Raw genomic sequence first — 15461 nt, 5'->3', positions numbered from 1 at the left:
TAGGATGCTTTGAGGGTGAGTAAAACACAGGCTAATTTTCACTTTTGGGTGAACTAACCCTTTAAGTGGGATGCTTATAATACATATATACATACTGTATACAAAATATATATATATATATATATATAATGTGAACAAAACAGCTGTATCACGCACATCATATCCTGACTTTTTGCTTTATTTTTAACTTAAGGTTTGAGATGATCTGGTTTGCTTCATGTCCTGATTATTTCATGCTCTCTCTCTCAATGCTACTAAAGAAGCAAAAAAAAGAAAACATAAAATGTAAAAAAGCACAGCTTCCACACTGCCAGTAATAGTTTCCTAAGCAGTACGTTTGTTCTGTAGTCAGCACACTGCACTTGACACTGTCAATTACAATTAAGTGTATATATAAATATGCACATTACTTAAATCTCACACCACAGCCAGACCGGGAGAATATTGCAGGCAAATTCAGCACAAGGATCTCAGTCACTCACCCAGTTCACAGGCTGAACCTGTCCATCCACTGGGACAGAAGCAGCGGCCGCTCTCAGGGTCACACGAACCCCCGCTCTGACACAAACACCTCTGAACACAGCCCGTCCCGAAGAATCCAGGAGAACAACCTGGAAAAACAGGAATACAAAACCGGAACTAGAACATCATCCAAAACTATACAGACTCAAAGAAAAACCATACAGTACACAGGCCACAAAATCACTGCTGTGCTTCATTAGAGGCCTACTCTACTCTTCACACTGTCAGTGAGCATTATGGGTCTTGGTTACTTTTATTCAATAAATATGCATGATTACAGTACATAAATACAGAGCTGATCCTCCCTATATGCAAAATACGCAAGCTGCGAAACTCGAAATACGCAAGGGGGCCCCCCGAAACACCAGGGGAAAACATGAATGGTCATTTCTTTTAATGTAGTGCGCTGTCGCCCTTTCTACATAAAAATCAGTTAAATCATGTAATCTGAATTTCGTACAGTCTTGCTCCAGACTAAAAAAAACGAGTTGAAAGCGTACCGAGCCACGGAATAGACACTGTTTCTCAGGTGCTTTCCGCGAGCGCGATTCGAGACGGAGTGAAACACGGACAAATGCATTTCATTCATTCGTTCATAACCACTCATACCCCACTTCAATAAGAGTCTCATCTCCATTCCCTTTAAGAGCCAGTTGCGCTCATGCCATGGCATATTTGCTATTTACATTGCGGAATTTGCAAGCACAAAGACAGAAAAACCTCTCCAGAGATGAAACAGAGCTGCTCCTGCGCGAGCAAATAGGTAGCCTAATTCTGATACATGCAATGACTATCCATTATGACATGTAGGCATTTTTACATCTATGTAGCCTACACAATAATAATCTTTTACATTGCAATCCTTTAATTTTTGTATATTTGGCATGTTTGTGTGCTGCTGTGCGTCCCTGTGTGTAATAAGCAGAGAGTACGCGCGCTGTGGACCCGCCTATACTAACGCGCTCTTTATATAACAAAAAAACTACTGCGCCATTGACTTTAAACCAGGTTTTTGTTGGTCAATGGCGCAGTCTATTTCAGTTGCCTAAAAATAGCAACGCACCAGCAATGCGCCTGAACACACTTGTGAGCGCACAAATGGGCGCAAATGCATTTCCTATTTAAACAACGTGGCGCAGGACATGAAAATGACAACTGCGTAGGGCTGAAACTAGCAAAAAACACAGCATTGCGCTGGGTGTATGATAGGGCCCACTGTTTCTCAAGCGCTTTCCGCGAGCACGATTCGAGACAGAGTGAAACACGGACAAATGCGTTTCATTCATTCGTTCATAACCAACCACCCCCCACATAGTTGTGCATGAAAATTCCAGCAGATCAGCAGTTTCTGAAATACTCAGATCGGCCCGTCTGAAACTAGCAATCAAGCCTCGTTCAAAGTCATTTAATCAGCTTTCTTCTCCATTCTGATGCTAAGTTTGACTTTAAGCATACTGTCTTGACCATACCTAAGGGGACATTTACACAACACCGTTTTCAACAAAAAATGGAAAACTTTTTATGTGTTTTGGCCGTTCATTTACATGACAATGGCATTTTAGAGGCTCGAAAATGCAAACTTTTGAAAATGGCTTTCAAAGTGCACGTTTTTGTAAATGATACCATTATCGTCGTCTTGTGAACTACCTAAATGGGAATTTGTGAAAAAGGTGACATAACATGTTTACATGTTTCTTTACAAAGTGATATTGCCTCCTACTGGTCTGGCATGCATAATACAACGTTTTAGTCGTTTTTTAAGGATCCGTTTTCTGTTTTTAGCATATTGTCATCATGTAAACATACCCTATATGCATTGAGTTGCTGCCATGTGATTGGCTGATTAGATATTTGTGTTAACATGCAGTTCAACATGTACCTAAATAAAGTGGCTGGTGAGTGTGTATATTATTAAAAAAGATTTCTATTTCAAATGAATGCTGTTCTTTTGAACTTTCTATTCACTAAAAAAATAATTTAAAAAAGTATCACGGTTTCCACTAAAATATGAAGCAGCACAACTGTTTTCAACATTGCTAATAATCATAAATGTTTCTTGAGCATCAACACAGTATATTAGAATGATTTCTGAAGGATCATGTGACACTGAAGACTGGAGTAATGATGCTGAAAATACAGCTTTACATCACAGGAATAAATTACATTATAAAATATATTAAAATAGAAAGTGGTTATTTAAATATTGTAAAAATATTTCTGTTTTTACTGTATTTTGATTAAATAAATGCAGCCTTGGAGAGCAGAAGAGACTTCTTTCAAAAACATTTAAAAAATAGTACAGACATATATATATATATATAAAACATTTTAATGACTGACGCGTCAGTATCTTACGTTGTGAGCAGGTGTCTCCCGTCCACCCTGCGCTGCACTCACACTGACCGCTTGCAGCATCACAGCTGCTGTTATTGTGACAAACACAGGTCTGAGAACAGCTCGCTCCATACAATCCAGCAGGACACGCTGCAGACCAGACAAACGGCACAGACATTACTCACTGGAAAACAGCTCATTGTGTGCGAGCCAGAAAGACAGATGTGCTCGTAAAAGAAGAAATTATAATCATAACGTGTGCTCGAGATCCTGCTGACTGCACAAATCCTCCTTTTTTGAAAAGGCTGTTCGGTTTTAACAACTTCAGCAATGTCCTAGCTGAAGAGGTCTATTAAAGGTACAGTTATAAAGCATAGAAGTGAAGATAAAATGCTACAAAAGTTAAACATCTTTAAGAATAAGCTCACTTTGGTTACAGTGTGGGCCGATCCAGCCAGGCCGACAGGCACATTCACCACTGACATGATCACAGAGAGCTCCGTTCATACACACACACTTCTGCTGACAGTCCAGACCATAGAAACCCTGCGGACAGGCTGGACACACACACACAAACAAATCAAAAACCCAAAACATGACTGATGTTAATATATGTTAAGTGGAACAATCATACGTTTTTCACAGAACGTTCCCGTCCAGCCAATCTTACAGGTACAAGCTCCGCCCACATGGTCACATGACGCCTGGTTTTCACACTGGCAGCGATGCTTACAGCCCAGGCCGAATGAACCAGCAGGGCATTCTGGGACAGACACAGATCACATCAAATGCATGATAAATACTGTAACATTTATAACAGATAGAAGGCACACATAAAGACTGTCAAATCTAAAATAAGAAAATATATGGAATATGTGTACATTTGTCAACTTGCAAGACTATTTAAAATGAATAAGTGAAGGCAAAATGGTTTGAATAAATAAATGGATAAAGTTACAGGACCATAGATATACATTTGTCCTAATATACACATATAAATGTAACGTATCAACTATGCATTATTTTATTTTGCATGTTTTCAGATTCTTTTCCTCATATTTCATTTTCAAGTATTAATAATGAATACTAGTACCTTAAATACTGTAACATTTGTACAGATATAGCAGTATACATGGAATATAGAAGAACTATTAAATCTCAAATAATTCCACTCTACAAGGGAAAAAATGACATATTATATCTCCATTTTTTAAAAATAATTATTATACATGGTGATTTTATGAGCACATATGAATTAAGAGACTAAGTAAAATATTTGTACATTTAGAAATTCATCTGTCAACCTGCAAAACCATTTAACATCAACAAGTGAAGGCAAAATGCAAATAAATAAAATAAATACATAGAGGAAAAAAACTAAAGGAAATGGTTATAGTAACTGTATCTTAAATATTTTCCCTAATAATATAATATAATATAATATAATATAATAAATATAATAAATATAATATAATATAATATAATATAATATAATAAATAATTTTTTTACTTAAATTATTTTAATAAAAAATGTTGTTTCAACTATCTTTTTAATTCATTTTATTATTTTTTCATATTGTTTATTTATTTATTTTATATTGCACATTTTCCTATATATTTTTTTGTATTTCATTATCTTTTTTTTGTATTTCATTATCATAAAAACGGTAACATTTATAAAAGATATTAGATATACATGGAATATAGAACTTTCAATCTAAAATAAAACAATGAATGCAGAGATGTCACCGCATTTTAACACCGAAAACCATAACCAAATATTAAATATGCAATATAATGAAACTGAAATAATTTTGACAATGATATTGTAAAGTGCATCCTACAGAAAGTATCATGTGTTTCTTTAACACACGTTTACATTTATGTATTTGGCAGACGCTTTTATCCAAAGCAACTTAGATTGCATTTAAGGTAGAGCTAGCATTGCAAGCGCTATTCTGTTTGATCTGCAGGAATGCAGTGAGTGTTGTTGTGCGTGCAGGTGTTTCACTCACTCTGGTCACATCGAGGTCCAGTGAAACCCGCCTCACATTGACAGCGTCCGGTCTGAGCATCACAGCCTCCGTCACCATTTCGACAGTCACACACATTCACACAGTCCAGACCCCAGCGGCCCGCGTCACAGGCTACAACACACACACACACACACACACATTATCCCCTCAAACATTATCTCAAAATCAGTGCTGGATGAAGAACACAAATATTTATATAACACAAATACTTGAGTAAAAGTACAGATACCGTAACAAAATATTATTCCAGTAAAAGTACTCATTTTCATTTTTACTTCAGTAAAAGTAAAAAAATACTAGATTTTTTATTGCACTTAAGTTCGGGGGTCAAAGACATGACGTCCCATTTTGGTGTCTGCATCCAATTTAAAAAAGTGATTTTTTTTTTAACACAGAAAGCATATTAAATGCAAAGTAAAGTGTCTTTAATGTTTCAAATAACTTTTGTGAAAACAGTAAAATATGGGTGAAATAATGTTCCATCATCATTCAGCGTAACAGGCATATTTATGTAAAACTGAAAAAGTTAAAATGAGACTGACACTTGTTATAAGTGATCATACCACATTTTATTATATTTTAAATGATTTAAAACTTCTTGCTGACAAATGGGTAAAACCTAGTGGTGTGAAGGATAGTGGCAAAGATTAAAAATGACAACTAATTAGTATTTTAAGGCTGAACTGTGATCCTTAAATAGAGTGTTTTAATGTCATCTAATGATTCTTGTTATAAATATTCCTGATATTTAGAATAACTATTTTGTATTTATTTATTTACTAAATATTTAGTATATAAACTACTGTTACACTGAAATACGTTTTAGTGGGTGTCTTCTGTAAATCATGGTAAAAATGTAAGATAGTCATTATTTTGGGCTCAGAAAACAATCAAATTAAACATGACGTATTCTAACGTACGAAAACAAATCAAGCTGTATTAAACTTTTATTGTTTTGGTGCTTGAAAACCACTCGAAAATCACCCACTGATTTATGAACCACGTTAGTCAAGAAAAAAGATTTATATCCACCAATGTTCAAAATTGTCATTTATTTTGTATAATTACATAATAAATAAATGAAACACACCCTTCCTGCAGTGGTGGCCCGTCCAGCCAGGAGGACACGAGCAGCGTCCGGTTACAGGATGGCAGCGAGCTCCATTATCACAGGCACATCTGAGCTGACAGCCCGCACCAAAACGTCCCGCGGGACACACTGAACACAGAGAGATTGACGAAACAGCACAAACAGAAGAAATGCATCTGGTTTTGAGAAGCACAGAGATTCACTCACTGTTCTGGCACAATCTGCCGATGAATCCAGGAGCGCAGACACACGTCCCGTTACGCCGGTCACAACGGCCTCCGTTCTCACACACCGGACACGATTCCCGACATTCAATGCCCCAGCGACCCTCCGCACACTCTGATGCAGAAACATAGTGTGTTTGAATTCTATATATGGCCAGTATCATTAGTGACTCTCAACATTATGCTCCGAGTCAATTTGACCCGCAACACATTTCTTAGTTGTCGGAAATACTGGTTTACCTAGGTTGTTTTTCTTGAAATTGTGTGACTATTTCTCATATCGGCTCGTGAACATGCCAGCAAAGTGTCAACACTGAGGTGTTGTGGAATGTGCGTACAAAATTTCTATTACAATTGTAATGTTATGATGTCAGTTGGACTTTTGGACAAATTTTTGGACAGTTGGACAAATTTCATGTTTAAAGGCAGGTGCACAAATTCAAAATATATTTGTCATTTTCTTAACTACACTCTGAGGGTATTTACATTTACATTTATGCATTTGGCAGACACTTATATCTGCAGAAATTTATGTAAAATAAAAAGCAAAATATAAAAAATAAAGGAACAAACAAATAAAAATTGTAATTAAAAATAACCTGAATTTTTAAATGTAAAAATAAAATACTGTTTACAATATTCACATTCTGTGAAACACAAATGTCTAAAAATAGTTAAATAGTTAATAGTTAAATACAGTTGTATATCTGAAGAAATGTATGTAAATTAAAAATAAATGAATTAAAAATAAAAATAACCTAAATTTTAAATTTAAAAATAAAAAAATGAAAATACTGTTCATAATATTCACATTTTGTGAAAAACAAATGTTTAAAAATAGTTAAATATTTTATAGTTAATAGTTAAATACAGTTATATATCTGAAGAAATGTATGTAAATAAAAAAATAAATTAATTAATCAATGAATTAAAAATAAAAACAACCTAAATTTTTCATTTAAAAATAAAAAAAATTCAAACACTGTTTATAATATTCACATTTTGTGAGAAACAAATGTTTAAAAATAGTTAAATACAGTTTTAAAAATCATTGGATTTATTGGCTTTTTTGGTAATGTGTTTTTTCCTGATTTTCTTGTTGTTGTTAGTTTGTTTGATTGTTTTTTCATGCTGTGATTTTTGAATTGCATTGAATACAAGTACCCAGAATTTTAACATAACACAAGGGTTAAACAACATTATGTGAACATGCAGAATTTTCTTATAGGATTATTTTGTCTATGAGCCACTAATACAAGTTTACAGTATTAAAATACTGTAAATTATTTTATTATAAGCTAAGGGTCTTTTTAATAGATGTGAAAACAATATAAAAATATAGAACAATCTAAGAATGACATGCTAATGTCAGCATGGCAATATTACCTTTTTCACAATGTTTTCCAAACGTTCCAGCGGGACACAAGCATTGGCCAGTGATCCTGTCACATGGTGCCCCTGAGCAGTCACATGACTGAGAGCAGCCAATCCCAAATCTCCCATCAACACAATCTATCACAGTAATGGCAAAAACATTTATGGTGCTGAACGTTTGGAGCTTTAATAGGAGAAGGTGTGAGACACAAATCAAACCACATTCAATATCCACATGCAGCTGTATCGATCTGATCAGTGACTGAGGCATTTCAAATACTTCAGCTCTAATGACCTTAATGGCATATAGACATTTCATGCATCTATAATTTCACTTTATTGATCTGATCAGTGACTGATGCATGTCAAACACTTTAGCTCTAATGACCTTATTGTCATATAGACTCTTTATATATCTATAATTTGACTTGATGTACCTTGGTCACACTTGTGTCCTCTCTTTCCAGCTGGACACTGCGGTTGACACGCTCCGGTCACATGATCACAGGTCACTCCAGCCGGACAGGAGCATTTATTATCACAGCCAGAGCCAAAGAAGCCTGATTCACATGCTGCAAGGAAAAACAATTAATACTGATCATATACACTGTATCTCCATCTAAAACTTTTGTCAACTGTCCATTTTATTGAAATTATTCATTTAATTTAATTATTATATTGCATGTTTTCCAATTCTTTTCCCTGTATTTAATTAAAGCATTTCAAATGCAATTTTAAAATAAATAAAATAAATTAAAATTAAAATATAGAATAATATTACTTAGAATAATAATACTTTGTATAAATAATATTCATTTTAATTTTTTATTTTATTTCATGTTTTTATTCTATTTTATATTATTATTTTATTTTTAAAGTGCATGTTTTCCAATTATTTTAATTGCAATATATTTCATGTATTTCAAAGCAAATTTAAAATGAAAAAAGGTTAAAAGGCTATGAATTAACAATCAATTTAATTTAATTTAATTTTAGATTGCATTGTTTTCCATTTTGTCTTAAGTAAAGCAATTCAAAGCAAATTTAAAATAAAAAAGATTAAGATGATATGTGTCGACAACTATACATTTATTTTTAGATTGCAATTTTAAAATGTTATTTTAATCAAATTTTTACATTATGCTTCCAATTCTTTTCCTTGTTTTTCATCAAAGCATTTCAAATGCAAATTAAAAAAATAATAATTATTTAATTTAATTTAATTTTAGATTGCATGTTTTTCCATTCTCATATTTCATTAAGGCATTTCCAAGCACATTTAAAATAAAGATTAAAATGCTGTGCATCAACTGTCCATTTTATTTTATTTGTATTTGTTTTATTTTATTTTTAGATTGTTTTCACATTCTTTTCCTTCTTTTCATTAAAGCATTTTTAAATGCAATTTAATTTAAAACAATTTTTTTTATTTAATCTAATTTTAGATTGCATGTTTTTCCATTTTTGTTTCATTAAAGCATTTTTAAATGCAATTTAATTTAAAAAAAAATTTTTATTTAATCTAATTTTAGATTTTCCATTTTTGTTTCATTAAAGCATTTTCAAGCAAATTAAAGATAAAAATGCTATATATCAACTACCCATTTTATTTTTTTTTTACTTATTATTTTATTAAACTTTTATTTTTAGATAGTTTTCCTATTCTTTTCCTTGTATTTCATTAAACCATTTCAATGCAAATTTTTCAGTGCAATGCAACCTTGCATTAACAACACTTCAGGCGTTCATTATGCAAACGTACCGTCTTTGCAGGTGTCTCCCCGATAACCCGGCTTGCAAATGCAGGCGCCATGATGACGGTGACACTCTACAGTGTTCTGCTCAACACACTGACACTCTTCAGAACAGCCTGGGCCAAACGTCCACTTAGGACACGCTGCATGAACACAGAAGACAGAAAGTCATACCAGATTACAAATATCCTGTTGCAACTGGAGCCTGTTTTAATTGCTCTACAAAGCACAGTGTAGTTAAAGTGGCAAAGTACAGCACTCACGTAGGTGGCAGAACCTTCCGTACAGTCCCGGGTCACACAGACACGCCCCGTAAGTGCGATGACACCGTCCGTTATTAGCACAACTACACTTCTTATTACAGAACTTCCCATAGAGACCCTTGGGACAACCTGAAGTGATTGCATCGATATCAGTATTATAAATGATTTGCATTATGTCTGTTATATCCAGTGTTGGGGAGTAACTAGTTACATGTAACGGAATTACGTAATTTAATTGCAAAATAAAAGTAACTGTAATCAGTTACAGTTACTAAGAAAAAATGTGTAATTAAATTATAAGTAGGGTAACTTGTAATCTGTAACCTATTACATTTCCAAAGTAACCTTCCCAACACTGGTTATATCTCTCCATACAGTGAAGGTGTCAATGTAAACGGACCGTCCTGACACAGCTCTCCACTGACCCCTGGTGGACAGCGGCAGCTCCCGGTGACCGGATCACACACACCGCCGTTCTTACACTTACAGCTCAACAAGCAATTCCTGCCGAACAAGCCCTCCGGACACGCTGGACAACACACACGCAGAAAGAAAGAGGCCAGGAGCTTTTAAAAGACATGCAGCACAATATAAACATATCAGAAAGAAACATGAAATTAACCCTATAAAGCCTACTGTTTCATATCTGATTTCTAAGGCCTCTAAATGCTCAGCATGATCCAAACTTTGCTGAACATGCTTGCTGTTGTCTGATTGATAGTTTATGATTTTTTAGCAAGTAAAAGGCCTTTTAGTATAATTATAAAAACATCCTCCTTCAGCTGTGGTTCACGTGACTTTTTGCTGTGAAATCTTTACTAAACATAAGAATAACTTTAGTTAGTTAGTAATATTTCCAAATCAACACTTACTGCACTAAAGCAGCTTAGCTTTACTTGATTATCCAGACATCATTTTTTTTAGAAAAATCATGTTCAAATGAGAGTATCAAATCTGATCATCAAGCTTTTGAGGAACGTTTATTTGTTCATCTCTCAATCAACACTGTTATGGAAACTCATTTCCGCCACTAAATAAAAAATTTAAAAAGGTCATTGCGACTTTTTATCTCACAATTGTGACTTCTTTTCTCAGAACTGAGAGATATAAACTCGAAATTATGAGTTATAAAGTTCAATTCTGACGAAAAAAAGATTGAACTCACAATTGCTTGTTATAGTCGCAATATTGACTTTATAAAACACCATACCTGTTAATCCTCCCGTTTTTCCCGGGATTCTCCCGTATTTTACCATTCTATCTCGCTATCATCCCGTTTAAATATTTTCCCGTATTTTTAATCTTTCTATAAAAATGTTTAAAAAATCCCACTGGGCGTATTTTGTATGTTTGCTACATTCGCTTCCGGTAAAACTCCCGTAATTTGTATGGGCCAAACCTCATTATATGAATAATCACGACAACAAATTCCAAGGTTGTCCAGTTGCCAGATCTTGTGTGAAACGCATCTTTCTCACACGATCGACACATACAAATTTCAACCCATTTTTCCCCTCAATTTGGCAACCTACAGCCCAGTGATGCTACTGATATCTGTGCAGGGAGTACCGCGGGAAGGAAACAATGATCACTGGTAGAAATGGGAGGAGAAGACTCCAGTGAAAAAAAAACTAAATATACATGTAAATTGAGATATACTGTAGCTTATGCTTCAAAAGGCTATGGCTCAATTGATTAAATATGAGCGCTGCAAGTTTCAAAGTCAGGTGCTGCGCTGCTTTGTTTACTGTGGTTACCGAGAAACGGCTATATTCTTGGCGAAAAGCACCACCTGCTGGCAAAGAATGAATTAGCATTTTTCAATAAGCCCTTCTGCTCAATGTTTAGACCAAAGCCAAAAACGACCCTTATTTTTACGCAGAAAACACGCAGTTGTAAATGTTAACTTGTGGATCGACAAAAAGATAATGAATTATAAAACTATAAAAAAGATACAGCCTACACTAAGATATATTATGTTACTAAATGAATATAATTGTTTGATAATAATTGTTTAAATTCATATAAAATAATATAATAATTGTTACTTTTGACTCCGCCCCCCCTCCCCCTTATTTTGGTACACAAATGTTGACAGGTATGTAACACACAATTGCAACTATATATACACAATTCTGACTTTATTACTTGCAATTCGGAGGAAAAAAGTCCGAATTGTGTTATAAAACTCGCAATTACCTTTATTTTTTATTCAGTTGCGGAAATGGGCTTTCATACTGTATTGCATTACATTACATTTTATGTTTAAAACTAAGGATCTTTGATCATAAATCAAAGCATTTAAATATCATCTTACTAAGATTAAGACTATTAAATATTATTGGGAGATATAGAGTGACAACTGATATTCATATGCATTTTATGTAAGTATTCATTTACAACAATCTATCAGAATTTCATCTTACTTTTTGACCATATAAATAGCAACATCTGCACCAAATTGCATAATTCGCTCATTTTCAGCCTCTGAATAGTATGAGATCCATATTCGCATTACATCTATATCATACTATATAATTCATAAAAGCCTGATGTATCAAATATGATACTCAACAAAAACACATATGCAAAGATCAGATTTTGTTTAAAGGTTCAACAAATTGTTCCACTTCAAAAAATTAGGTTTTTCTGACCAATATTTAATATGTCAGGCTTTACATCTTATTAAATGTCTCTGGTTTTATAGAGCATGATTTGTCATTATACCAAACAACAAAAAAATCTTTCTCCACCTGTGAAATTATTTTTCGGTTTACGCAATCAAGCCTGAGTTTTCTGTTTCATATGAATGTATTGTATATTCCTGATCCGGCTGAGTACTCGCTTGTGGCTCTTTCAGAGAAACTCACTCTCATTGCACACGAGTCCCGTCCATCCGTCAGGACAGTCGCAGCCGTTTCTGTGTTTGTTACACACTCCTCCATTAGCACAGTCCTCACACGACAGACTGCAGTCGAAGCCGAACGAATCATTCAAACATACTGCACAGAGCAGATGAGACAAGAGCTACTTTGCATCAGGGCTCTTACAGTTAACTAAAACCATAAAACAAACCTTTTTGATAACTGAAATAACATCGCAGAACAGAATGACAGAATGTGTTTCTTACTGAATTTCTCAGTTAAGGAGCTCTCAGCGCGCAGTTCTCCCGTGTCGTCCTCGTAGTCGTCGTATCGCTCCAGGATCTGCTCATAGTCCTGCAGGATGGTGAGCGGAGCTTGAGGTCTGTCCACCGTCTGACCACTGCTCAACGCCTCCACCGACTCCTGCAGCACTGACACACACAGTTGCTTTCATTAAGCCTCACGCTTGCTTCAAATGTACTATATGGAGCACATAAGTTTTTCGGTCTGGTTCTCATGAGAGCACCTGAAGATTCGGTTTGGTGCTCACACTGCACATAGTGTGACCCTACTATAAAAAATAAAATCATTACCAGTAATAATAATAATAGTATTGTTGCACTTTATTTAGTAATAATAATAAAGTGTGATAATGCTATTATATTTTTAAATTAAAAAGAGTATTAAATAAAAATACAATTATTTTATAGTACACTTTAAAAATGCAATGCTAATTTATAATATTTTACTTTTTTAATTTTTATATGAATTTTCAACATTTTCAAACCTAAAATCAGCAAGCTTTTATTTTGGTGGGTTGTCGGCAAGTAAGTCTATGCACTGCCAGTTTTAGCGCTGCAGAGTGAAGCGTGTCAGTGAATGAAATGCCAGTTTTGTGTATTTGCTATGAAACCGACAGCGCAAAGCCTAGATTTATGCTTTCATTTCAAATGGATTTGTATACATTATTACAGTTAGTCGATCTAAAACGCTGACTGTGCATTAAGAGCTGTCAACCGTGTCAGTTCGCACATGGGCACTTATGTGCGCCACTCTCAATAATGTTACATTACATAAACTATACTTGAATATCTGCAATTTGAGTGAAAAATCTTCAGTTTTTGATGATCGTCCATTTAATATCTTGAGAACTCTCAACAAACAGAATCATGTGATCCATTTTAAAATACTTTTCATATGCCAAGGAATAGAGATTTGATCGTGGCCTTCTGATCAAGTCACTAGTGCAAAATGCTGTTAACATGATGAAGTGACCTTGATTAAACTAAATTAGGCTTTTACATTAAATCACTTCACCACAATGAGTCAGTTAACAATTCAGAAAGTCTTTGTTAGAAGTCTAATTTGAAATAAATCAGGAGAAAAGTAATTAAAAACAAGTAAAAATAAATGTATTAATAAAATATATTAATATATTATATAATATATATTTTAAAACTAGAATGATTGTTTTTGAAGCCTTTCTTAAAAATCATTCTTGCGTGTAGAATATTTCCTTTATTTGATCTATTAATATAATATAATATTGATTGTGTATATTTAAATTTATATTTTAAAATATATATTTTAAAAACAGAACAATTGTTTTTGAAGCACTTTAAAATCATTTTAGCGAACAGAATATTTCCCTTATTTGCTCTAATAATATAATATAATATAATATAATATAATATAATATAATATAATATAATATAATATAATATAATATAATATAATATAATATAATATAATATAATATAATATAATATAATATAATATAATATAATATAATATAATATAATATAATATAATATAATATAATATAATATAATATAATATAATATAATATAATATAATATAATATAATATAATTTTAAATAATATTTATAATAAATATTATTTAATATTCATCATAAATATTATGTAATATTCATAATAAATATTATTTAATATTTATTTTAACAATTGCTTTTGAAGCACTTCTTTAAAATCATTCTAGCGGACAGCATATTTCCGTTATTTGATGAATTTCTCATATACAGTAAAAGTTGGTTTTATTGCATGCATTATTTGTATTGCATGTATTAAATGTATTATTTTTTTAAAGGAGCTCATAATTAATTTATTGTTCTGTATTAAAAATGATTATGAAAAGAAAACAGGTTCATGACAGGCTGAAGACTCACATATACATGAATGTCTGTCTTCATCGAGACGATACCCGCGTCTGCAGGAGCACTGGAAGGATCCGGCGCTGTTCTGACACGTGTGATCACATCCTCCGTTTGCAGCCAAACACTCGTCTATATCTGTAAGCACACGCATTTCTGGATCTAGATTCCTAAATCACTGAAAATCACTGCAAATGCTTTTTTTTCTCTCTCTCACTTTGAGTGTCATACCATCACAGCTGCATCCATCAGCGTTCAGTCGATATCCGGCTGTACAGTAACACTCGTAACCTCCAGGATAGTTTGTGCAGTCGTGCTCACAACACGAACTGCCGTCTACACACTCGTTTATATCTGACAGATGAAAACACACACCTTGACGTCACTCGGATACTGTGCTTGTGCAGCAAAACAGGAAATGGTCACGTTCGTTTCCTTTACCGATGCAGGTCTTGTGGTCGTCGTCCAGCTGGTATCCTTGGTTACAGCTGCACACGGGTCCATTGGTTGAATGTTCGCAGTGATGAGAACAACCGCCGTTATTATGATCACAGCTGTTTACAATCTCCATCTCGATACCTGAGAGTGGAAAACAACACATTGAAAAGGAATGGAAATTAATTTAATCTAGTGGAAACGCTTGGTACTGCACCCAAATATCCACCAGATATCTGGAACGCAACTTTAGATTTATGATTCTTTTGATTCTTGCAGTTTTGAAAAATGTAAATTGAATATAATTTTTTTTTAAATAGTATTTATGTGCATATTTCATAATAATAAACTTTTACTTCTTCAACTTTTTTCAATTTTACTTTTTTTCACTTCG

At 33.6% G+C, this 15461-nt stretch overlaps 1 protein-coding gene across 1 annotated transcript in view; it reads right to left on the bottom strand.

The window, feature by feature from the left end:
• The window catches only part of LOC107657979 (multiple epidermal growth factor-like domains protein 6), a 39208-nt gene that overhangs the window by 10622 nt on the left and 13125 nt on the right, over positions 1 to 15461 (bottom strand). The window contains exons 6-22 of the mRNA XM_016446337.1: positions 15074 to 15211; positions 14864 to 14986; positions 14648 to 14770; positions 12728 to 12892; positions 12468 to 12599; positions 9998 to 10126; positions 9598 to 9726; positions 9343 to 9477; positions 8018 to 8152; positions 7593 to 7718; positions 6190 to 6321; positions 5983 to 6111; positions 4872 to 5003; positions 3491 to 3619; positions 3285 to 3413; positions 2878 to 3006; positions 483 to 611 (exon numbers count right to left, since the gene is read on the bottom strand). Of these exons, the coding sequence (XP_016301823.1) occupies positions 483 to 611; positions 2878 to 3006; positions 3285 to 3413; positions 3491 to 3619; positions 4872 to 5003; positions 5983 to 6111; positions 6190 to 6321; positions 7593 to 7718; positions 8018 to 8152; positions 9343 to 9477; positions 9598 to 9726; positions 9998 to 10126; positions 12468 to 12599; positions 12728 to 12892; positions 14648 to 14770; positions 14864 to 14986; positions 15074 to 15211 (2244 nt within the window). The remainder of the gene's footprint in view (positions 1 to 482; positions 612 to 2877; positions 3007 to 3284; positions 3414 to 3490; positions 3620 to 4871; positions 5004 to 5982; positions 6112 to 6189; positions 6322 to 7592; positions 7719 to 8017; positions 8153 to 9342; positions 9478 to 9597; positions 9727 to 9997; positions 10127 to 12467; positions 12600 to 12727; positions 12893 to 14647; positions 14771 to 14863; positions 14987 to 15073; positions 15212 to 15461) is intronic.

Source organism: Sinocyclocheilus anshuiensis, unplaced genomic scaffold, assembly GCF_001515605.1.
Source record: "Sinocyclocheilus anshuiensis isolate Anshui unplaced genomic scaffold, SAMN03320099.WGS_v1.1 scaffold147, whole genome shotgun sequence".
Lineage (NCBI taxonomy): Eukaryota > Metazoa > Chordata > Actinopteri > Cypriniformes > Cyprinidae > Sinocyclocheilus > Sinocyclocheilus anshuiensis.
This window is presented reverse-complemented; position numbering and strand designations above follow the sequence as displayed.